The 24980-nt window shown below is 48.3% G+C and overlaps 1 protein-coding gene across 50 annotated transcripts in view; it reads right to left on the bottom strand.

Annotated features, from left to right (window-relative positions):
- The window catches only part of MAP4K4 (mitogen-activated protein kinase kinase kinase kinase 4), a 148725-nt gene that overhangs the window by 76012 nt on the left and 47733 nt on the right, over positions 1 to 24980 (bottom strand). For all 50 annotated transcript variants that reach the window (XM_061431707.1, XM_061431696.1, XM_061431698.1 and 47 more), the window contains exon 3: positions 1079 to 1135. In XM_061431707.1, coding sequence (XP_061287691.1) covers positions 1079 to 1135 — 57 coding nt within the window. The remainder of the gene's footprint in view (positions 1 to 1078; positions 1136 to 24980) is intronic.

Raw genomic sequence — 24980 nt, 5'->3', positions numbered from 1 at the left:
ACAGCTTGATTTAGACACCCCAAATCCCCATGGTTTCTGGTTAGCTCACTCTAGAATCTGTGATCTATGATGTAAATCTCACTCATAATTCTCTCTCTGAACGTCGCTCAGTCGTGTTTGACTCTTTTGAGACCCCAGGGACTGCAGACCACCAGGCTTCTCTGTCTGTGGAATTCTCCAGGCAAGAATACTGGAGTGGGTTGCCATTCCCTTCTCCTTTCCAACCTAGGGAACGAACCCGGGTCTCCTGCATCTGCATTGCAGGCAGCATCTTTACCATCTGAGCCACCAGAGAAGCCCCTATTCATAATTAAGCAAGTTAAAAGCAATCACGAGAGGATAAAGTTTCACATGAAAATTTAAAAGAAGATGGATTTGGTTCATCATACCCCGTGGTTACTTTTATAAACTGAATGTGGACTCATGCCTGTGTGCACATGATCACACATGGGCACATACATACTTACCTTTCATTGGAGTTCACTTCTCCTCATTCCCATCCAAAGCTACACAGTAAAATCCTCATGTGGCCATTCTGAAAACTATTTTTTGCTACTAAATTTTGCCAACAATCTGCTCAGCATTCTAGCAGATGTTTCTGTTTGCAAACCTCTGGGAACTTGGCTGGATCTGTTTTCTTTCCCCCATGTCAAAAATAAAAGAAATGGCCCAAATGTGGCCCAATACCCTAGAGAACCTCTTCCCCACCCGCCCCCTCAACCTCCCTACTCATATGACCTCCATGATGACTTCTCAAATCTTTTCCATTAGAGAAGATGTTTCCAATTATGGTCCATTATGCTGCCAAGGATGACATCATTCCGATGTGCTTTTTTTTTTTTTTTCCTTAAGAAAACGCTACTGATTCTTAGTTACTTGGGACCCATCTGCAACAACTTAAACCAGCTTGTCTGCTGAGCCTTCTGAACCCACAGTGTCACATGAGGGTAATTTGCTCAAGATCGATTCTCCAAACAGAACAACTCCTCTTCAATAGGGGGAGGCTGAAGGGGGACGGGGGGGATCCTTGTTTTTTTATCTAAGGATTTCTTTGAAAACATCTGTGACCCAACCTTACCTCGGTAACATCCATAACTTTGATGGCTGCCAGCTGACCTGTTTTAACATGTCGACCCTGAAAAACAGAAAAAAAGGAAAGATAATTGGCACAAACGCTCTGCACCATGATGAGAACAGAATGGCTGAAGTTTCGACAAATCACCTCTTTTTCCCCAAAAGTGATGATGACCGAGTCCCAGGCTCTCCCAAGAGAACCATATGGTTCTATTGCTTTGTAAGACTTCGTGAACCGCACTGAATGAACCAAACAAGCAGCATAACAAACAAGTTTTGATTAAAAAAAATCAATTCCCTCCTTTCCTGGGTTTCATTTACATATCATTACCTTTCAATCAAAACATCTTAAACCTTTGCCTCCACACCTCAGGTTGATCAGTCTTTTCTTCTCAACATTCCACATGAAGGAAATAACCAAAAAAAAAAAAGGTCTAGATATCATACTGCCATCTGGGAAGCCCAGATATTATATTATTTACCATTAAAAATGTCATCTTCTGCTGATGCACCCCCCAATAGCACTTGATTTTCCAAGAGTTTATGGAGAATCTTCCCGGACACTTTCCTGTGGTCCCCATGCAGGGAGGCTCCAGCACAGTTACTCAGAACAAGGTTGGGGGGCGGGGGTGCATGCGGAGAGAGCACTGCCTTACAGCTGTGTCACAATTCCCGGCCCAGGACATAAGCATTTGTTACTCATGTATCACGAGCATCTCAGACAAGCTGGACGCTGCTCTCCTATGCCCTGCCTTGACGAGGAGCTTCCTCGCCATTGGTTCTCCTCCCATCCCTCTTGGCTCTGCTATGCCGGCATCTCCCCAGCCAGCAACAATGTGCTGCCTTGCACCGTGAGCGCCCTCTCCTTAAGGGCTTTGCAGAAACGGTCCTTCTGCCGCAAATGTGAAACAGAAGGCACGTCCCCGGAGTTTCCAAGAGGCTGCCTCACTGTGGCCTCGTGATGGAAAGAGTTATGAACTTTAGAACTTGAAACCTGAGAGGGGAAGCTCTCCATTTATTCTGGAAAGCTTGGGCAGGGACTCAAATTCCAGCTCGGACAAAACAACTCCATGAAAATGACACTGAATTACCAGAGTCTCAGCTCTCTGCGGTCTCGGCAGGATGGGCTCCAGGAGTCCCTCTCTGAGCAGGGCTGGGGACAGCCTGGATGCAGGGAAGCCAGACATAAAGAGCCCACAGGCCCGGAGCCTCCTTCCAACCTCCCCCACCTGCAGACCCGCCACCTCACCCCTACCTGAGCCACTGTCAAATGTCCGTAGAAGCCCCACCTCTGCAGTGGCACGGGGCGGGGAGGGAAGAGCACTTCTCGTGGGCCAGCCCCAGGAGCCCTGCTTCCAGACTTGTCACCCAACCCCACTGCCAGTCCCCAAGTGCCCTCTGAGTCACCAGCCTCATGCTCCCATCACATCCTCCTGCATTCAGCACAGCACAAGGCCAGGCTGCCACAGCTGTTTGTGTTTAGTCACTCAGTCATGTCCGACTCTTTGTGACCCCATGGACTGTAGCCCGCCAGGCTCCTCTGTCCATGGGATTTCCCAGGCAAGAATACTTGAGTGGGTCGCCATTCCCTTCCTTCTCCAGGGATCTTCCTGTCTCAGGGATCAAACCCGGGTCTCCTGCGCTGTAGGTCAACTCTGCACCCTCTGAGCCATCGGGGAACACCTTCCTGCAGTGGAGTTGCTTCCACATAACTGGCAATGCAGAAGCCAAAAATAAAAGCTGGCTGTCAATCCCTGGCCTCCTCTCTCCCATGAGAAATCAGGAAAAGTCGATGAAAGAACACCCCAGAAGAATCCTCTCTGGAATGTGAAGGCGAGTGTGAGCAAAGTTCAAGCCCCTCACCCACAGATTTGGGAAACTAAAATGTGTTTTTCTTGGTTCCTTCTTTTATCTCACAAATTTTCTTTCAATAAATATTGGAGATCAGAATGCTTTTGCTTTCTGTTGAGTTTAATTTGAGACAACTTTACAGATTAACTGCCTGAAACTGACCTTCTATTTGGGTAAGAGCAAAGCCCATCATCAGGCTCCCCTGATAGCTCGAACAGTAAAGAATCTGCCTGCAATGCAGGAGACCTGGGTTCAATCCCTGGGTTGGGAAGGTCCCCTGGAGGAGGAAGTGGCAACTCACTCCAGTATTCTTGTCAGGAGAATTCCACAGACAGAAGAGCCTGGCGGGCTACAGGCTGACAAAAGAGTCGGACACAACTGAGCGATAGAGCACAAAAAGCCCATCAACACCAGCCTGGGCAAGCAGAGGGCGGCCTGCTCTTAACCAGAGGCCAGGATGTGAGCTGCAGGCTGAGGGGACAGCCACCACCCCTATGCAGGGAGCTGGGGGGGTGTGCTGAGAGGGCTGCAGAAGGGCCCACAAGAAGGAGCGTTACATAGTGACAGAGAGACACTGCAGTCTGTAGCAGAAACACTTAGCCAATGGGACAGGGTGACGCGGAGTGCTCCGGGTCACCCTGGGTGACACGAAGGACCTTTAAAGGTGGAGTCAGATGGGACACACCATGTCGCCAGTGCTGGAGAGCCCGAGGACCGCCTGGTAAGCCTGAAGATTTCAGGGGGCAGGAAGGGTCCCCTTGAGATATGAGCTGCAGACCATCCTCACCAAATCCCAGAAAGGAACACACAGGCAAGCGTCACCAGGGGAGAGGAGAGAACCCAAAGATCAGACCAAACACAAGGACTCTCTAAGAGAGGTGCAGGAGTCCATGACTAGCGATTCTCACGCATTCTGAATTTTGAAAATCACTTCTCCACGCTTGCATGAAAAAGCCCAAATTCAAGTTCTCATATCCTCTCTGGTATTTATTACCATGAAGATACACACTCGTCTTAGCTGAGGTCTTGATATGGAAAGGTCAGACTTATAACAAATGAGCTCTAACAAATGTTGATTATGTTTATCACAGAAACAGAACTATGTTCTGAAAGGTTCAGAAGCTCAAAGGACAGGCAAGCCTAGTTCATCAAAACGGTCGATGAACAGATGAGAAAGTCAACCCACAATGCAAACAGGAGATGATCCAGGGGCTCAGCCTGCTGTGTCAGTTCTCTCCCCAGACGTCTCACTCCTAAGAATTCCAGCTGCGCATGGGAGACGAACCCGGCAGAGCACAGAGAATTTCTAGGGCAGCGAAAACCCTCTGCATGATACTCTAATGACAGACTCATGTCACCACATATCTATCCAAACTCACAGGTTGTGCAATGCCGGGAGTGACCCGCAGTGTAAAGCGAGTGACTGTGATGTGTCAACGCAGGCTCCTCAGTCTTAACAGCTGCGGCGGGAGGGGAGCGCCAATAATGGGGAAGGGATATGTATGTGTGAAAACAGGTATACCTGTACCTTCCTCTCAATTTTGCTGTGAACCTAAAACTGCTCTAAAAAAAAAAAAAAAGTGTTTAAAAAAATGTTTTAATTCTAAGGATAATTCCCCCTCACATGCCCTTACTTTAACGGGCAAACATGAAACCTAGCTGACCATGTGATGGGCTGCAAGAGCTCAGCACCCAGCGATGCACTGACCACTTTCTAAGGCTCCATGGTCATCCACCCCTAAGCCAAAACCAGCCTGGTTCTGCACTGAAAACCCCCAAACCACACCCCACTTATGAGTGCTCTTTTCCAGGAAGAATCTGCAAAAAAAAAAACAAAAAATGCAACAGAGGAAGAGGGCATATTACCCAAACAGCATCCCCAAGCCACCTGAGGTAAGGCACCAGGTAGTTAACTTGGGAGAGAGACAGCTCAGGGCCCTTCAGGAAGAAGCTCAGACGCCTGAACATCTCCTGACACCAGAGCAGGTAAGGGCACACACTTTCTCATCACAGTCCTCCAGACCCACAGTGAGGTAGGCGCTGCGACCTTGTAACTACCATCTTGTAATCGAGACCTGTCCATCTGCCTCTCCCTCTGTTCCACGCTCAGGGCTGTGGGTGAGCAGGAGAAAAACATAGGAAAATGTGAGTGGCATGCGGTCAAGAAGCGTGATTTAATAAGAAAACCGAGCTTCTATTCCTTGAAAATTAAAAGATCTCCATAGAGAATTCTAAATTCTATAGGAATCCTAAAGGAAATCAACCCTGAATATTCACTGGAAGGACTGAGACTGAAGCTGAAGCTCCAATACTCTGGCCACCTGATGCAAATAGCTGACTCACTGGAAAAAAACCCTGATGCTGGGAAAGGTTGAGGGCAGGAGGAGAAGGGGACGACAGAGGATGAGACAGTAAGATAGCAGCACCAACTCAAAGGATATGAACCTGAGCAAGCAAGGGAGAGAGTGGAGGACAGAGGAGCCTGGCGTGCTGCAGTTCACGGGGTTGCAAAGAGTCAGACTTGACTTAGTGACTAAACAACAACAGAATTCTGCTTGACTTAGGTTGGAGGTGCCGCAAGGAGAACAATGCTCTCTTTAAAGAAATTTATGCCTCAATAGCAGAGAATGTGCTGGAGAAGGAAATGGCAACCCACTCCAGTGTTCTTGCCTGGAGAATCCCAGGGATGAGGGAGCCTGGTGGGCTGCTGTCTATGGGGTCGCACAGAGTCAGACACGACTGAAGTGACTTAGCAGCAGCAGCAGCAGAGAATGTGCAGGCTTCTGACTTCTACAAAAACTGAAACAGCCAAAACCGACAGCACAGTGAGACCCAGTGCCCACCCGTAATGAATGAGAGGGCAACGAAGGAGAGGCTCACTGCACAACTGAGCTGGCAGGTAGTGAAATAATTTATGCACCACATCTTTTTTTAAGAGACTGATCTGGATGGAAATCTTCCTAAAGCCTGAAATCTTGAGTACATTAAAGATGCTTTTCTTAATGGCTCAGGGAAATCATTATGAACATCAATTACTATCCTGTCCTTGCAATTAAGTGAGAGCCACAGGGAATATTACGTCAGGCAGGAATACTTCAGCAAAGAAAAGGCCCAGTCATCTGGGCTCTGCAGGCCTGTTCGGTCACTTTTAGCTGTGTTCTAGAACAGACATGGGGTGGGGGCTGGCCAGACAGCAAGCTAAGTTCCAGTTATGTGAGCTCTCACTGGAGCAAACACCTTCTTCGGTTGCCAAGTGGAGACAGCCTGGGTGTGCATGGAGTTAAAGGGCCGGAGGGAGGAGACAAGTGTCCTGGGAGGTGAGGAGGGGTGTGTGTGTGTGCACACACGTGTATATGTGTGTGTGTGCATGTGTGTCTGTGTGTGTGTGTGCGCGCACGCGTGCATGTGTGTGTGAGTCTGTGCGTGTGTGCCTTCGTGTCTCTGTCCAGGCAGTGGGTCAGGTGGGAAGAGAGGGCAGCTGCTCTATAAAAAATGCCTGGTGTCTGGCACCTCCTTGGTGGTGCAGTGGCTAAGACTCCATGCTCCCAATACAGAGGGCTGGGCTCTGACCCTGCTTAGGGAACAAGATCCCACACGCCAGGGCACAACTAAGAGTTCACATGTCGAGCTGCTCAGTCGTGTCCAACTCTGCGACCCCATGGACTGCAGGAGGCCAGGCTCCTCTGCCCATGGGATTCTCCGGCAAGAATCCTGGAGTGGGTTTCGCCATTCCTTCTCCAGGAGATCTTCCCGACCCAGGGATCAAAGGCTGCATCGGAAGGCAGATTCTTTACCACTGAGCCACCTGGGAAGTCTCAACATTTACTACACACTTGGGCTGAGTTGCCTTTTCCTCAGCTCACCAGAAATACCCAACTGACTTGAGACTGAACAACTTTAAAATAACAAAGGATTTAACAGCACAGGATAAACACACACACAGAACTCCAAACCCTTTACTGGGGGCCAATCTCTGTATGAAGTTACCTTCTATCTCAGTCACTAACAGTCACCCTATTCCACAGGTGAGCAGATCAGTCAAAACTCTGGAAACGCTACACCTAACATCCATCACAGGACTCGGACAAGATAAATTCAAATACCGTTCTCCTGAAGGTGACATGATTCTGCAGTGGATAAAAGAAAAGACACCAAAGGAGACACCCACGACCCATAAAACACATACTCCCTTACTGACAGGCTCTCGCAGGAAGAGCTGCATATAAAATATATTATTTTCCTATTTGCTGATTGTCTGAAGCTACTAAAAATAATAAGTTCCTCTTTCTCTACTTTTCTATGCTATCAATATTTTTATGATTAAAATGTCTGTTAATTTTTTAAAGAAAAAACTATTTTTTCACTAGTTGTTTTATTTCACATATGGAAGATGTTTGTTGTTCAGCTGTTAAGTCGTCTGACTCTTTGTGACCCCATGGACTGCAGCATGCCAGGCTTCCCTGTTCTTCACTATCTCCCAGAGTTTGCTCAAACTCATGTCGTCCATTGATTCAGTGATGCCATCCAAGCATCTTATCCTCTGTTGTCCCCTTCTCCTCTTTCCCTCAGTCTTTTCCAGCATCAGGGTCTCTTCCAATGAGTCAGCTCTTCGCATCAGGTGGCCAAAGTACTGGAGCTTCAGCATCAGTCCTCCCAGTGAATATTCAGGGTTCATTTCCTTTAGGATTGACTGATTTGATCTCCCTGCAGTCCAGGGGACTCTCCAGAGTCCTTCAGCACTAAGCTTTCTTCATGGTCCAACTCTCACATCCGTAACCTGACTCCTGGAAAAACCGTAACTTTGACTAGATGGACCTTTGTCAGCAAAATGATGTCAAATGAATAGCACTTGATATATATGCATACCATATACATATATCTAATCATATATTGATATATTTTTCTTACTTCAAGTCAAGTTCTTTTACTTCAATTGCTGAAAGAGTAATGATTCATGTTTATCTATAATTCTTTGTGTGAACACCTCTCTCTTCAACCTTCCCTTGGCCAAAATGTAGGGTAATCCATAGTCCCCTATTTCAAATTAGGGCATATTGTCTCTTTTCTTGGTAAAGAACCCACCTGCCAATGCAGGAGATGTTAAGAGACGAGGGTTCAATCTCTGGGTCAGGAAGATCCCCTGGAGGAGGAAATGGCAACCCACTCCAGTATTCTTGCCTGAAGAATTCCATGGACAGAGGAGCCTAGTGGGCTACAGTCCATGGAGTCGCAAAGAGTCTCACAGGACTGAAGCGACTTAGCACGCACGCACTGCTCAGCATAGCAGCTGACCACTTAGAGCAAAAGAAGAGATGGGATTCTGTGTCGTTTTCTTCCTTCTCCCACCACGACCCCACCCCTTCAAGATGTTTTCCTACATTTCTCCCCTGTGACTTCACAATACACTCAATGTTTCGAATTACACCTACAGAGTCATTTCAATATTGAAATAATACTTTTAAGCATCATTAAAGCACTCAAACTGAGCTCGTGTCATTGGCTTAGAGTAAAAGGTTAGAAGTTTCAGACACAAGTCAAAAGGCAAGAGGTTAAGTGATGCAAAGGACTCTGTTCCATTCTGGGCTCCTGCTCCGCCCACGGACCTTCCCAGTCATCACCAACCCAACCTTCAATTAAGGTTTTCAAATTGTTCCTTGCTTTTTCTCAGCCCTTCAAGATGCTGACTCCAAAATAACACGACCCTTGAGCCTGGGTGTATTTCCAGTATTTATATAAAATCAGCTTTGTGTCTTACTGAATGACTTCTAAATACAAGAATAACCCGGTTTCTGAACCCGAACCACTCCCGCTGCTGTGTCTATGGCCCTGGCATGTGGTCTCTAGGGGCGCTGTTTGTTTTTCTTCTGTTTTTCAACGTCTGCATACAACTCAATTTGCCTGTACTAAAAATTCACAAGGTTATTCACAACTCCACTCTTTCTCCTAAAAAGAGGTAACAGATTTGTTCTACATACTAATCTCCTAACTTGCCTCTGCTGAATATGCACTAGATACTTCGTTCATTATCCATAATTCCCCCATTCCTCCTTTAAAAGGAGGTAAAAGAGAAAACCCACCTTTGTAAAGTTTCCCTTTGAGGTTCCACTTGACAGGATCCCTCACCGGAAATGACGCATCCACGCCATTAACTCGAGCACCACTGCTTCCTCCCCGGGACACAGAGCTGCAGCCCACCTTCCCTTTCATCAACCCATTGAGGAGACAAATCTGTGAAAGGACTTGCTAATCCAGGGCAGTTCCTCTCTTCAACCTACAGCCACAAGCATCCAAAATTAACCCATGGAACTGAACTGAAACTCTCCAAGCCACAAATACACCAAATTCTGCTTCCCTAAGATAAATCAGCCCTTTGGACTGCAAGGGTATCAACCAGGTCAATCCTAAAGGAAATCAACCCTGAATATTCACTGGAAGGACTGATGCTGAAGCTGAAGCTCCAATATTTTGGCCACCAGACGCAAAGAGCCAACTCACTGGAAAAGACTGATGCTGGGAAAGATTGAAGGCAAAAGGAGAAGGGGGCAGTAGAGGATGGGATGGGTAGACTGCATCACCGAATCAAGGGACAGTAATGTGAGTAAACTCTGGGAGAGAGTTGCGGACAGAGGAGTCTGGCACCTGGCAGTCCATGGTTTTGCAAAGAGTTGGACACAGCTCAGCAACTGATAAACCCATGACTTTTAAAGCAGAAAGAAATTCTGATCACTTGAGTCAACTGCTCACTTAAATTTAACTTTCAAGAAGCACAGCCATCTCACCATGAGATGTCGATGGCTCTGAGCGGTTCCCCGGGCTGGTACTGTGGTTCACCAGTCTGGTCTACACAACAGAGATGCCCCATGAATGAAGCAGTGAAGGCTCTGCCCTCATTCTAAGAGGAGACACAAGCCATACACGAGGAAATCCACTAGTGGTTTTCTCCTTTTTTCTAGAGAAAAATCTAGCCAAGTGAGCAGAGGGTGTGCCAGGGGTGGGGGTGGCTGCTGTTTTATCCTGGGTAGCCAGGGAGGCCTCTCCAGCACCCCGTCACCTGGGCAGAGCTGGAGGAGGAGTGATCAACGACTCGCCCTGCAGGATCTTGGGACCCACGACTGACTTACAGAGAAACCAGCGCGCAGGCGCTAGCTGCCAGCCCTTCCTCAGCCAGAGCCACACACTTGGTGGCTTGCAGGTGACAGGAAGGTCCTAGGTGGCTTCCACAGCGGTGACATGCTCTATGCCCTCTTGTCAACAGCTCCAAGGACATCCCACTGCAGGGTGTCTGTGAAATGGGCCCGCCCAGCACACAGGAGGGCAGGGCCCTCTCTGGGCACGGCAAGCCAGACCCAGCACTGCCCACCGCCTCCTGCAAAGCTGAGTTAGAGAGGAAGTGGCGAGAGGCAGGACCACAGGCTATAGCCAAGAGCAGCTACAAGATTTCCCCACTGACCACCCGCCTATACCGCTTCTCTTCGGCAAAACTCTGCTGAAGCGTTGAGGTCTGAGGCCTCCGCTGGCAGAGCCTGGCTGTGATCTCTCAACCCAGCACTGAAACCAGTCTCCCTTCTTTCTCTCAAGACAACAGTGAGAGGAGAAAAGATGCTTCTGACTGAAAAATAAATCCCTAGATTGATGGTCCACATCATTGAATACTGATACTTTATTAGCCACATACCAAGTATTAAAGACGGCTGTGCACCAAAGAATTGATGCTTTTCAACTGTGGTGCTGGGAAAAAACTCTTGAGAGTCCCTTGGACAGCAAGGAGATCAAACTATTCAGTCCTAAAGAAAATCAACCCTGAATATTCACTGAAAGGACTGATGCTAAAGCTGAAGCTCCAGCACTGTGGCCAGCTGATGTGAAGAGCCAACTCACTGGAGCAGGCCCTGATGCTGGGCAAGGTTGAGGGCAGGAGGAGATGGGGCGACAGAGGATGAGATGGTTGGATAGCCTCATCGACTCGATGGATGTGAGTTCTGAGTAAACTCCGGGAGATGGTGAAGACCAGGGAAGCCTGGCGTGCTTCAGTCCACAGTCACAAGAGTGAACACACCGAGCGGCTGAACGACGCGGCTACCTGAGCTGTGTTTGTTCACTTGCTCAGTTGTGCCCGACTCTTTGTGACCCCCTGGATCACAGCACACCTGTTCTTCCGCCCTCCACCATCTCCTGGTGCTTGCTCAAACTCAAAATTCAATTATTGGATAAGAGCGAAAGCCAAGGAACAGTCGTTTTAAAACCAGCTCGTGTGCTGTCTTACTGTGGCCGCACTTCTACCATCTCTGATTAGCCTGGTATCTTAAGGCAAAACTTTGAGTTCTACAGCCAGAAACCACTCTCCAGATGCCCACATCAGGCTCTCCCTGATAACTCATCGCCTCAACTGGACATCCCTTTCCTTTAGTGGTTTTGGGGTGTGGGGGTGGGACGGGGTTGGAAATGGTTGCTTTTGTCTTTTTCAATAGAACACTCTAAAAATGAAGAGTCTGCACGTTTCTAAAACCCAGACTTTTATAGTTTCTCTTGAAAAACAGATTTGTTAAAGCTGGGCCCTGGGGCCCCGGCAGACAACGTGGATTAGAAGCAGGATGAGTGGAGGCGGCCCCTGGGGCGGGCAGGGGTGCTCCATCTACCACAGAGCCCCCAACCCGGACCTTCACACCTGCACTCACTGGTCTGGACCCAGCGTCCTCAATTCACAGGCTACAGCAGCAGACTTGAGGCTGACGACCAGTCACCAGGAGAGCGTCTGTTGCTGCTGGCGGGGGTTTTCTGCTTTGTTTGTAATTATACATGTTTGGGCCTCACCCACATCTGCTGGATCAAAATCTCTAAGGAGTGGGGCCTGGGCATCTGTACCTTGTGATCTCCCCTAAATAATTCAGAATAACCCTAAGCATGGCCTCAGGAGGAGTCACGGCAGAAAGGTCCCAGCATGCTAAGCTGCTTCAGTCATGTCCGACTTTTTGTGACCCCAGGGACCGCAGCCCGCCAGGCTGCTTTGTCCACGGAATTCTCCAGGCAAGAATACCAGAGTGGGTTGCCAAGGCCTCCTCTAAGAGATCTTCATAATCTTCTCAAACCTGCATCTCTTATGTCTCCTTCTTTGGTAGGTGGGTTTTTTACCACTAGCGCCATCTGGGAGGTCCTTAAAATCCCCTAGCAGGCACCAGCAAAACCCTCTTTGCCAATAAAAAAATTATAAGACCCCCAAAACACCCCTACCCTAGATCATAGGCTATATAGTAAGTTCAGCCTTACACTATAGCTAATGAATGGGTGGTTGTCACCTCCCGGTCTTGGGCAACCAGGTGACAGTGTGACAGCAGGGCGAAACTCCAGCATCGGGCACCACACATGGTCCAGCAGGAACACCAGGCCATGAACTCCCTGGCAGCACCCGCCCCCCACTCACCCCCCAACCAGGACCACCATGCTAATCCATCACCTGAACAGGACCTAGGAGGAGGAGGAGGATCGGGGAGCTGCCAAGAGGCTACCAGGGCAGCAGGTGTGACCCAGGACCCAGCAGACGGTCTGTACCCCCTGCCCCAGACGACCTGTACACCCTCCCCAAGACGGTCTGTACCCCCTGGGGCCAGCAGACAGTCCGTACACTGTCCCCCAGACGGTCTGTACCCCCGCAGGCGGTCTGTACCCCCTCCCGCAGATGGTCTGCACACCCTCCACCAAGCATGCTGTAAGATGTTCTGCTTTTAGGGGGGAAAAAAAGCCACCCAAGACGATGGATCACTAACTATGAAACTCTAAGTCAGAGGCCAGGAGGGTAACACCCCATCCCCCACACCCGGTACCGTGGCCAGGGTCTACACACCACAGGACCCAGCCAAAGATTTTCAGGGGCCAGTGAGGAGTCATGAGTGGTGAATGCGTGTGTGATGGATCACTCACTACTGTGTAGGCATGACCTTCACAAGCCACCTTCCGATAGATGCCCATCCTTCAAGTCCCTTGAGAGCTGCCCAGCAAGTCCACCACGCTGGCCCCACCTCAATAGACTTTCCACAGATAAACTGGGAGATACAAGCCCTTCCCAGAAAATACAGTGCAGGAGAGAGAGAGGCCAACACGACCCCGAGCTGACCCACTGCGAGGTGCAGGGCTCTGGGGTGGCCAGTCAGGGCTGTCCTTTCCCGGAGCAAGTGAACAGCCATACCCCAGGCTGGTTAAAGGACAGAAGCCCCCAGGCACGTCCCTTCCTGACCTGTTACCCTCCAGGAGCCCTGGACTGTCACCTCCCAGCAACACATAGGAAACTTGAGGGTGAGACTGCTGGGGGAGGGGGTCCTGTAAACCCCCAATTCTGAACCCAAAGGAACTGCACGAGGGGTCAAGGTGACTCATCCCACGTCCCGGCTGTGGTTACATGAATTCACTCACAGCCGCACGCGCAAAAGAAAACAGAAGTCAACTTCAGGACAATTTCCGAAGTAACATTTAAATCCTAAAGGGAAGTAGGGATGATTTAAAACCCAGGACACTTCCGGACCTGGGGCCTCTTTCCTGTTTGCTCAGGGGCCCCACAGGCAGCAGGCAGGCAGCAGGGAGGCAGCAGGCAGGCACACCCACTGAGGGCTTCTGCTCTGTTACCACTCACTGTCCTTACTCCCTCCCGTCTTCCTCGTCTCAGGACGTCCCCACACCAGAAAGTCGCATTTCAGGGTAAAACCTGTATGCCAGGGAAGGACTGAACTCCAGTCCTGAATGCTGCCATCGAAAAGGAAGCGCTGGCGGCCAGGAGAACCCCTGAGGGCGCAGAGATTGTACAGCATTTACAAAAGAGGACCACCCTCCCCCCATCTGTGGGGCACCAGCTTTGTGAAAACCCAAGGCAACAAGACTGAATGTTGCCGACCAGATACAGCAGCACTGTCCACCTCCCAGGATGCTCGTGGCAAGCCCAGCACATGCCACAATCCAGAAACGCACACACGATGCCTCACTTGGTATGAAAGTGATGAAACACGGAAACACCAATCCCAGCGGCCTTGGCTCCCTGGCTTTTGCTCTCTGCCCTACTTTTTCCATCTTGTACGATACCTCCAGGAAGGGAGACAGCAGAGAAAACTCTGCAGCAACTTCTCTTTCTCATCCTTCCCTGGACAGAATACCAGGATCTCTGGAAAGGGGGTCCCAGCAATTCACAAGGGACACAGCTCGTCCAGAGACTAGTACTTCTACAGGCGTGCCTCTCCTCAACTAGTAGGCCTGTTCCCTGAACTGAGACTTAGAAGAATTTTTTGCAATATTCACTAAAGTCCACCAAATTAGAGGAACCACTGGGGGTGTCCTTTTTTTACGTGTGTGAACTCCAACTTCAGATAACTACTGCAGTTGTTCAGTCACTCAATTGTGTCCGACTCTTTGAGACCCCATGGGCTGCAGCATGCCAGGGTCCCCTTGTCCTTCACCATCTCCCAGAGTTTGTTCAAACTCATACCCGTTGAGTCAGTGACACCCTCTGTCACCCCCTTCTCTTCCTGCTCTCCACCTTTCCCAGCATCAGGGTCTTTTCCAATGAGTCAGCTCTTCGCATCAGGTGGCCAAAGTATTAGAGCTTCCGCGTCAGTCCTTCCTATGAATATTCAGGGTTGACGTCCTTTAAGATTGACTGGTCTGATCTCCTTACTGTTCAAGGGTCTCTCAAGAGTCTTCTGCACCACCACAGTTCAAAAGCATCACTTCTTCAGCGCTCAGCCTTCTTTACGGTCCGACTCTCACTTTTGTACATGACTACTGGAAAAACCATTTCACTCTCACTATATGGACCTCTGTCGGCAAAGTGATGTCTCTACTTTTTAATAAGCTGTGAGCCACTTGGGAAGCCCCAATTAACTATACTCAATTTTAAAAAAAATTTTTTAAGAGAAAGAAAAAAAGCCAAGCCACATAACAGCACTTAAGATTCAATTAATTACAATTATTTTCAAGAAGCCATGCAGCAGACCCAGGCACAAGATTTTGGCAAAAGCAAAAAGCAAAGACGTTCTCTTTCACCTAAAATTACAAAAGTAGCACGTAAGACATAAAATCCCAGCTGCTTCTTTTAGCTTTCTAACCGAACGCCACCTCAGCTTTAAACAGGAAGGGTCTGGACAGGCTGACAGCAGCTGGGCACTGGCTCCAGGCTCCTCCGGAGAACTGGCATTTCTCACCAGGAGTGAACAAAAGGCTTCTGTGCTCCTGGAGAGGAACAGCAGGAGCACCGGCAGGCCAGGAGAGGCTGTCTTGTGTCACACACGCAGCTGTGCTGTGCTTACTCCATCGGTCCTGTCTGACTCTTTGTGATCCCATGGACTGTAGCCCACCAGCCTCCTCCATCCATGGGGTTCTCCAAGCAAGAATACTGGAGTAGGGTGCCATGCCCTCCTCCAGGGGATCTTCCCAACCCAGGAATCAAACCCAGGTCTCCCGCATTACAGGCAGATTATTTACTGTCTGAGCCACCAGGGGAAGCCCAGCAGCTCTTAAAACCTCAAGTTTAGACTGCCCGTCACCAGCTGTGAACACCTCTTCCTCCTGCTCCCCACCCTCCTCCACCAGAGGAGACACACACGAGGTTTGGGGGCAGGGGACAGAGGTGTCACTGCCTTCTCTCTAGGCACACACACACAAAAGCAGGCAGTGGGGTTTGTGCAGAGACACTAATGTTAAGGGAAATCGGGAAATGTCTCAAATGTGGGCCTCTAACCAAAAGCGTGCGTGCATGCTAAGTCACTTCAGCCATGTCAGACTCTGTGGGAGTCACACCAGGCTCCTCTGTCCGAGGGATTCTCCAGGGAAGAATACTAGAGTGGGGTGCCATGCCCTTCTCCAGGGGATCTTCCTGACCCAGGGATTGAACCTGGGTCTCTAGGAAGCCCGTAACCGAAAGCACATCGTGGCTAAGCCGAATCTGGCCATGGAGCACCGCGGGTCAGAATGCAAGCGTTTTTGGCTCACTGAAAAGCTCGCTTTGTTTTTTCTAATCCAACACTTTATTCTTTGGCAAAAGCAGTTTCGACTCTTAAAAGGGAAGCAGCCTACATTAAATACAGTAAGTCCCCCACATATGAATGAGTTCTGTTCAGAGGATGCATTCCAAAGTCCAACAAAGTCAGCCTAGGTACCCAACTAACAGTCAGCTACACAGTGCTGTACTGGGGTAGGTTTATAATACTTCTCACATAAATAATACATTAAAAGCAAACAAAAAACTTTCTAAGCTTACAGTCCGGTACCTTGAGAAGTAGAGTAATAGCAGTCCAACTGCTGGAGTACAGGGGCTGGCTTCGAATGAACAAAGCAGAGTTACTTCCCGGAAGAGGGAGGGGAGGTGGGAGACAGAGGAGCTGAAGGATCACCAGCAAGAGGAGACAGAGGGAGAGCTGCAGTTTCACTCACGCCTGATACTGACGGGATGCACAGGCGCATCTTTGCGAGTGTGAGACGTGAAGGCTCGTATGCAGGGGACTTACTGTAATGTCCTCTGTCTCCGACGCCCACTGGTCAATTACAGAGGAAATAGGTGGAAATCTTACTGGTAAGGACAAAGTGTACCTCCCAACTGGATGTGGGGATGCAAACACAAAGTTACTTTAGTGCCCCCAAATCATTATGGTATTAAAATATTACTATAATCATGATGCAAGAAAATCATGTACTTGGGAGAGGCCCAATTGCAGTAATAAACCACGTGCAGAGAGAAAGCATACAAATAAGTAAAACAATTAAGAAAGAAAAAAAGGAAAGAAAATCTGTGTTTCAATGAGCAACTCCAAAAATGTCTGAAAGTCAAACTTTTATTGGAACAACAGTACCACTTTATCGTAAGCCACCAAATCTAAAAGTCTGTTTTATTTGTGGGAAAGTAAGAAAAAGGGGGAAAAAATAACAGGTCTAAGTACAAGCAACAGAATATTACAGCTCTGTTGTAACCTACTTATTAGTAAACCAAGTTGTCACAGCAATTATTAGAGCAAATTTCCTGCCTCGTGAGAGGCTGGGACAACCTACCATGTACCCCAAGTACAGAGAGTTCCACTTAAAAGGGACAGTTCAGTTGAGGTAACCCAAGAACTCTGCCCGAGAAGGACTCTGCTTTGGATGAAAACAGGCAGAAGTATCTCCAAAGGTGAGACACGTGTTCACACCAAGTGCTCAGTATTTGGTGATCTCTCCCGGGGTCTGAGAGTTCACGGACAAGGTCAACCTGGAGACAATACACTTCAGCACAACCAAAGCCAAAGACTGCAGAGTATATCATGCAAAACGCTGGGCTGGAGGAAGCACAAGCTGGAATCAAGATTGCCGGCAGAAATATCAATAACCTCAGATACGCAGACGACACCATCCTTATGGCAGAAAGTGAAGAGGAACTGAAGAGCCTCTTGATGAAGGTGAAAGAGGAGAGTGAAAAAGCTGGCTTAAAACTCAACATTCAAAAACAAAGATCATGACGTCGGGTCCCATCAGCTTCATGTCAAACAGATGGAGAAACAATGGAAACAGTGACAGACTTTACTTCCTTGGCCTCCAAAATCACTGCAGATGGTGACTGCAGCCATGAAATTAAAAGATGCTTGCTCCTTGGAAGAAAAGCAATGACCAACCTAGACAGCATATTAAAAAGCAGAGATATTACTTTGCCAACAAAGGTCCGTCTAGTCAAGGCTATGGTGAGGGTTGGACTATAAAGAAAGCTGAACGCCAAAGAATTGATGCTTCTGAACTGTGGTATTGGAGAAGACTCTTAAGAGTCCCTTGGACTGCAAGATCAAACCAGTCAATCTTAAAGGACATCAACCCTGACTATTCATAGGAAGGACTGATGCTAAAGCTGAAGCTCCAATACTTTGGCCACCTGATGCAAAGAGCCGACTCACTGGAAAAGACCCTGGGACTGGGAAAGATTGAAGGCGGAGAAGGGGACGACAGAAGATCAGATGGTTGGATGGCATCCCCGACTCAATAGACATGAGTTTGAACAAGCTCCAAGAGTCGGTGATGGACAGGGAAGCCTGGAATGCTGCAATCCAGGGGGTCGAAAAGAGTCGGACACGAGCAAATGAACTGAACTGAAAGCCAAAGATATGCCAGGAGGAGAAAATTCCTGAACTCCAAGTTTAAGAAGAGCTTCTGAAAAGCCTTACATGTGGGAGAAGACAGAAGCGCTTTACAATGTAAAAAAAAATTTTCTTTAATTCTAAGTAAACTCAGAGCATCTCTCCCTACTTCCAGTCGGGGTTCACATTTGCTGTTGTTTGCTATAGGGCAAGCACTTCACAAATGTTAGCTAGTAGGGCCTTCTGACCCGAGAAGGCAATGGCAACCCACTCTAGTACTCTTGCCTGGAAAATCCCATTGACGGAGGAGCCTGGTAGGCTGCAGTCCATGGGGTCGTGAAGAGTCGGACACGACTGAGTGACTTCACTTTCACTTTTCACTTTCATGCATTGGAGAAGGAAACGGCAACCCACTCCAGTGTTCTTGCCTGGAGAATCCCAGGGACGGGGGAACCTGGTGGGCTGCCGTCTATGGGGTCGCACAGAGTCAGACAAGACTGAAGCGACTTAGCAGCAGCAGCTCTTTCTGAAAGACAGTCCCAAACACATCTCCAAGATTCTCCTCTCCAGATGGGGTCCCCTGCCTACCGTTCCATCCAGTCATCCCCTTCTGTCATCAACAAATCTCTCCTGTGAAAGAAGTCACCTCAACCTCTGCAACCAGACAGAGCTTGCAAGAATTATTTCCAAGCAAGGGAAACACAAAGTGAAGCCGGAAACAAGTTAGGAAACAACGCGCAATGTTTAAGAAAACTTGAAAAAAAAAAAATCTAACTCTTAAACAATAAAGTTCTAAATCGGATTGTTGCTGGAAACTGGAGGCTTAAAAAGAATCTCCTTCAGAACTTGCCAATGGATTCAAATTGGCTGTCTCTTTCTACTGCTGAGAGGTCACTTGAAAGACACCTGGCTGTTACTGTTCAGTCACTTTGTCATGCCCAACTCTGCGATCCCATGAACTGCAGCACACCAGGCTCCCCTGTCCTTCTCTTTATGTCCTGGAGTTTGCTCAAACTCATGTCCATGGAGTCGATGATGCCAAGGTAACCCCACAAAACTGAGAGTTCCCACGACCCACCTCTAAGACATGAATATGATCCCCCAACACAAAAACCAAATCAAATTCCCCAATTCACAAGCCCCCCGACTTCCCTACCCAGCTACCCATAAGACCCCACCAGCCTCGCAGCCTCCACCTGCTCAGAAAGAGGAGGGCCAGTCAGCCCAGTAACCTCACTTTTCTGTAACCTCATCTCAAAGACTTGCACTACACAGACGCTCACAACAGTTTAATTCACGGGCTAAAGGGAGAAAGTTTCCTCGGCAGCAGTAGAGGATAAGAAGGGCCCGTGGGGGGCTGCCAAGAGCACTCCCCACCTCCCATTCCTTGGAGGAGGGGGTGCTCTCTTTTACTGTGAAACATTAAACAAGTCAGCTTTAAAAAGGCCAAAAGTCACTTGTGGCAAGGAACCACCTTTAAAAGTATGAGTCTACTTTTTAAAATACAACCTGTAACCAACACGATATTGGAAAGCAAGTATCCTTCAAGTAAAAATAAATTTAAAAAGTAAAAGACTAACTGCCTCAAAAAGGGAAGTACTGCTCCAGTTTTCTTTGTGAAATTTCTAAACATACAGAAAAGGAGAAGGAATGACCCCGAATACAATGAAGAGCTGATTATTTAATGCCTGGAGTCAACATTTAAAACATCAGAAACACTAGAAACCCGCAGAAAGCAGGCCTCTGCTTCTCAGCATCCTGTCTCGGCACAGTCCCACTCACACCCGCACAGGGTGGGGAGCTGTCGAGTCACAGGCGTCTCAGAGGGCAACAGAGCTGCTTTGTCCGCCACATGCTTGGGGGTTCTGCACAGAGATCTGGAATAAGGAAACCCCATCCCCTGCCAGGCTTTTGTTAAAAGAGCCCCCAGTCAGACGGCCTGAGCCCCTGCTGACCGCCCCTGCACCACTCTGGCCATTTCACCTCCACAAGCGCTGACAACTCAGCAGTCGGGATCAAAAGTACTTCTGTGCTCAGGCCTGAATGGGACTATGAGGGCCCAGCAGACAGAGGGTCTATTCAGACGGCCCTCCTCTGACAGCATCCCTGGTCCTCCACACCCCCAGGAACCCGAGTCACTGAGGGGGAGGGGGGCTCTCTGCCCTAGGGGGCAGGGGACAGCACCCCCGAGCTACCGGAGCTGGCCATGAACCCACCACCCCAGCAAGGCCGGGGCACACCCAGTCTTTCATCAGGAAGTGGCAGTTCCCAGATTCCATCGTCTCTCCGGGAGGACTTCTTGTAGGTTTTCAAAACATAGCACCTGGAAATTTGGGTGTCACAATTCCTGATGCCAAGGTTATGACCTGAATCGAGACACCATTTACCTAATACTGAATGAAAGGTCAACTCACTTTCCACACACTTTCTAGTCCTGCAAACAATTCTGCTTGGCAGGGACCCCCGGCTCTATTTTTCCAGACAAATAAGCAAATGGAGAGGGGTTAATTCTCGCCCAGGCTAACAGACCCACGGGGAGTCAGTTGGCTGCAGCCACCTACCTTCACCTCCGCACAGGTGCTGACCCCCCTTCACCTCCGCACAGGTGTTCTCATTCCCCTCACCTCCACACAGGTACTCACCCCTCACCTCTGCACAGGGGCTCACCCCCTAAGCTCCGCACAGGTGCTCTCACCCCCTCACCTCCGCACAGGTGCTCTCACCCCCTCACCTCCGCACAGGTGCTCACCCCCTCACCTCCGCACAGGGGCTCACCCCCTTCACCTCCGCACAGGGGCTCACCCCCCTCACCTCCGCACAGGGGCTCACCCCCCTCACCTCCGCACAGGGGCTCACCCGCTAAGCTCCGCACAGGTGCTCACCCCCCTCACCTCCGCACAGGGGCTCACCCCCCTCACCTCCGCACAGGGGCTCACCCCCTAAGCTCCGCACAGGTGCTCACCCCCCTCACCTCCGCACAGGTGCTCACCCCCTCACCTCCGCACAGAGGCTCACCCCCTCACCTCCGCACAGGTGCTGCAACTGGGAAGTGACAGCTAAAGAGATTCAGTGCCCCTTTCTTCTCCAAGTCCCCGCTCTGTGCTGGAATCTTAATAGCTGCCTGCAAAGTGAGACCATCTTGGGGGGAAGGGCTGAACCCCTCTCACACTTGTACCCCGGAACCCCACTGACAGTCACACAAAGATGCCGCAGCAATCTTGCTGGATGTCTGGGCCGGAGCGAAGTCTCAGGCAGATCACTGGAGAAGATGGAGCATCACCATCTCCATGACCTACGAAACCACAGAACAGTATGAGGAAAAACGTCTAATGACAGCAAACCCCCCAAATTTTAATTTACAAGTGAAAAGACACCCGTGTTGCCACAACAGGACCTGATCTTCTACAGCAAGTTCACAAAACACAAATGCCTCACTTTAAAACTCCAGTTACTACTGCTTCATGATCACTTGTTTCCTGGAGTTCAGACAATTCCTAAGATTGAAAGGTGGTTCTTTGGAGTCAATCTAGTCTCTATCTAAGTGCCAACAAGGTAGAAGACTCCATTTTGAGCTTAAAAAACAAAATCTGTATTATTCTAATAGTATTTGACGCCTGCCTTGCCATCACTTTTTTTTTTTAAGCAGAGCATCTTATCTATTGATAGTTTGTATACAGGCATCTCTGTGTCTGGGAGCCAGCTCATAAAGAACCTAGAGGGCATGAAAACCCAAAAATGTTTTAAAGGCTTAAGTGAAATAGAGTCTAAATTTTTTTTTAAAGGAATGGAAGAAAAAGCTCAGTTGATTTTCACTTGTGTTATTACATCTCCTCTTCACAGACCGACCCAGTCCACTAAGGTTGAAGAATTCCAGACAGCAAACTGGGAGGAAATGCCAAGGAGATGGTGTCATGCGAGACTCCGCATGGAAAAGGGAAATGGGTAAGACCTCTTTCTAGGAGAAAAATGCCCACGGAAACCCAAGGAAGCAAACTATGTTCAAACAGAGCAAAGTCTAGCCTTAGCTAACGAGCCTCTGCAGCCCACTGGAAACTAAACCACAACTCTCAAACATCCGAAGTGAAAATTACAACAACCCCTTTCCAGTGTCCAGCTTCCACGAGGTCAATTTGACCCCAGAGAACATGTCGCCCGAGGGGTGTGATCATCTCTAACCTCTCCCGGGTTTCCCAGGTGTCTGCTTTCCTCCTTCTGGATCACGTGCATGCATGCTAAGCCGCTTCCCCTTGGACTGCAGCCCACCAGGCTCCTCCGTCCGTGGGGATTCTCCAGGCAAGAATACTGGAGTGGGTTTCCCTGCTGTCCTCCAGGGGATCTTCCCGACCCAGGGATCAAACCTGCATCTCTAGTGTCTCCTGAGTTGGGAGGGGGGATCTTTACCGTTAGCGCCACCTGAGAAGCCCACTGGTGCACACGCTTCATTGTAAGAGGATGAGCACTCACAGTAGAGCTGCGGCATCAGGCAGTGTGAAGGCGATCAAGGGAGAGTGGCTGGGAAACCCGAGTCCTGGGAGATCTGCAGTCAGCAATGAACCCTACAGCTCTTGGTACCTACCTGAACTGAAACATAAAATAAACGCAGAACATGACAACCCTGACAACGTCCAGTGAGTCCCCAAACCCCTCTTCAAATAAAGTATGTAAGATGGCTATTGTTGCAACAATTCTGGCACACAGATAGCTCTGATTTAATCACCGTCCAAGAATTGAGGGCTCCACGACTAGATTCACCACTAGAAAAACTATTTTCAAAGTTCTGTCTTTCCATGGAGTTTGTATTAAATGACCTATCACTGCCACGTCTGTTTACTGAACAAAAGCCTTTGGACTGTGTTCAAGTCTTGATTTTCACCACATGCAAGCTACCAATCGCTTTTCTACAGATCTGATCTACTTACAATTATTAATTACCAGGAAGGTATTCTCAAATTTCATGTAAAGAGAGAAACAGACACTATATTCAGCATTTTTTTACATCTTGCACAAAGCATTCTGAGGTTCCCAACAGAAAATGAGGTAAAAAAAAAAAATTGTTAGCTGTTTAGTCACTCAGTCATGTCCAACTCTTTTTGCGACCCCATGGACTGCAGCCCTCCAGGCTCTTCTGTCCATGACATTTCCCAGGCAAGAATACTGGAGTGGGTTGCCATTCCTTCATGATTTATTAAGGTTATATCATTTTATTTTTTTCACTAATGATGCAAAGAGTTTATATCCTCTCATAACGACAGATAAAAACACATATGCTAAGGACAAAGCTTATATTCATAAATAACTTGGTGCTTACAGACAAATTTCAATCACCACAATGGCAATTTAGTTATTTAATGCAACCACTAACAGAATGTCACCCATAAAATCTAAGCATTTATATCACGAAACCAGAGTTATATTCAGTGGACATGCATTAATAATCTATACAATTTAACCTTACACCAGAAAAGGAAATGAATACAAAATCTCCTTTGCTATTTATTTGGTGGCTTTCAAATTTTCTGACACATATTACCAAAAAAAAAAAAAAAAAACTGTATAAAACATATTTTAAACATTTTCAATAAAATTGTAAAAAAAGAAAAAAAGCCTTTTTCATTCTGGAATGAAGATTATCATTATTGCAAAAAGTACTTGTCAAACTGTAATTATTCCAATGACTTTCTGTATAAGATGTATACTTTCTGTATACAACATCACTGTATAAAGCAAAGTCCCAAGGCTCTTTATGCACTAAGTTTTCCACGTGAAAGAAGTTTCCCTGTTTTATATCCTGTACAAAATACTCTGAGGTCACCGACAGAAGATGGTCTAAAAAGGTGAAATCTGTTGCTGTTTAATCATGTGTCCTTTAAAAAGTCCAACAAACCCATCACACTCTTCATGAAGTCAAAAAAAAAGGAAGAATAAATAGCAACAGCACTCAGGACCTTCCCCCAAAACAACCCAGCGAGTAAATATTGACGTGAACATTTTCCAGAACAGACTGGGACACTTTGCAAGTGAGGGAGGCCGGGCAGAGATCAGACACACTTGGTGACAGAGGAGGGGCCCCAGCAGACACAGCTCGGACCTCAGTCCATCTCCACCCACCTCTTTACCCCTGACTTTCAACGCTGTTTCAGCAGTCTCTCTCAGCTGCTAGGAGGCAGGTGCTGGTGTTGGCCAGCAGCAAAACAACAAGAGTTTAGATGAGAAGGCATCAGCGATTCCTCTTAGCTTTAAGGAGCCTTGTATTAAGGCTCATGCTGACATCGAAGCAGCACTGGGATCCTGTGAGTTCATCACATCAAGGTGTCTTCACGGCGCTTCTGACACACAGCTGCCTCAGAAACAGGTGGAGGTGATGCACACGACTCTGCCTTTAACTGAAAATGACCAGACCTTTCTACTCAAAATTATCCACTGTAGTGCGCTTACTTGAAAGAAACCTCATCAACACAATGGACAACCTTTCCTAACACCATCTCAACCAGAAACACGACTGAACAGTCTCTCAGAGAGGAGCAGAGCCCTGGAAATTTCTCTCATGTACCCAGAAAGCCTGGGTACAAAGCCCAGCTCAGCCCGTTCCAGCCACGCTCACTGTGAGTGGGTTCATCAATGAAGTCGAGAGGCCCTTGGCGACCTGACCCCCATGAAGCATGGAGACAGCAGCACAGCATGGACACACCCAGGCCCCCCCAGGCCATCAACCAAAAAGGGGCCCAGGCTGTGTCTACAGCTCAAGCACGAAAGTGTGCGTACGGGCAAATATATCCCCTCCAACAGAAAATGCTGAGTTGTGTAATTCCATAGTCATGTATGAATGTGAGAGTTGGACCATTAAGAAGGCTGAGCACCAAAGAATTGATGCTTTCAAACTATGGGGCTGGATAAGACTCCTGAGAGTCCCTTGCACTGCAAAGAGATCAAACCAGTCAAGCCTAAAAGAAATCAATCCTGAATATTCACTGGAAGGACTGATGGTGA

The sequence above is a fragment of the Bos javanicus genome, chromosome 11, assembly GCF_032452875.1.
Source record: "Bos javanicus breed banteng chromosome 11, ARS-OSU_banteng_1.0, whole genome shotgun sequence".
NCBI lineage: Eukaryota > Metazoa > Chordata > Mammalia > Artiodactyla > Bovidae > Bos > Bos javanicus.
The sequence above is the reverse complement of the archived record's forward strand: the minus strand, read 5'-3'. Positions and strand labels throughout refer to the sequence as shown.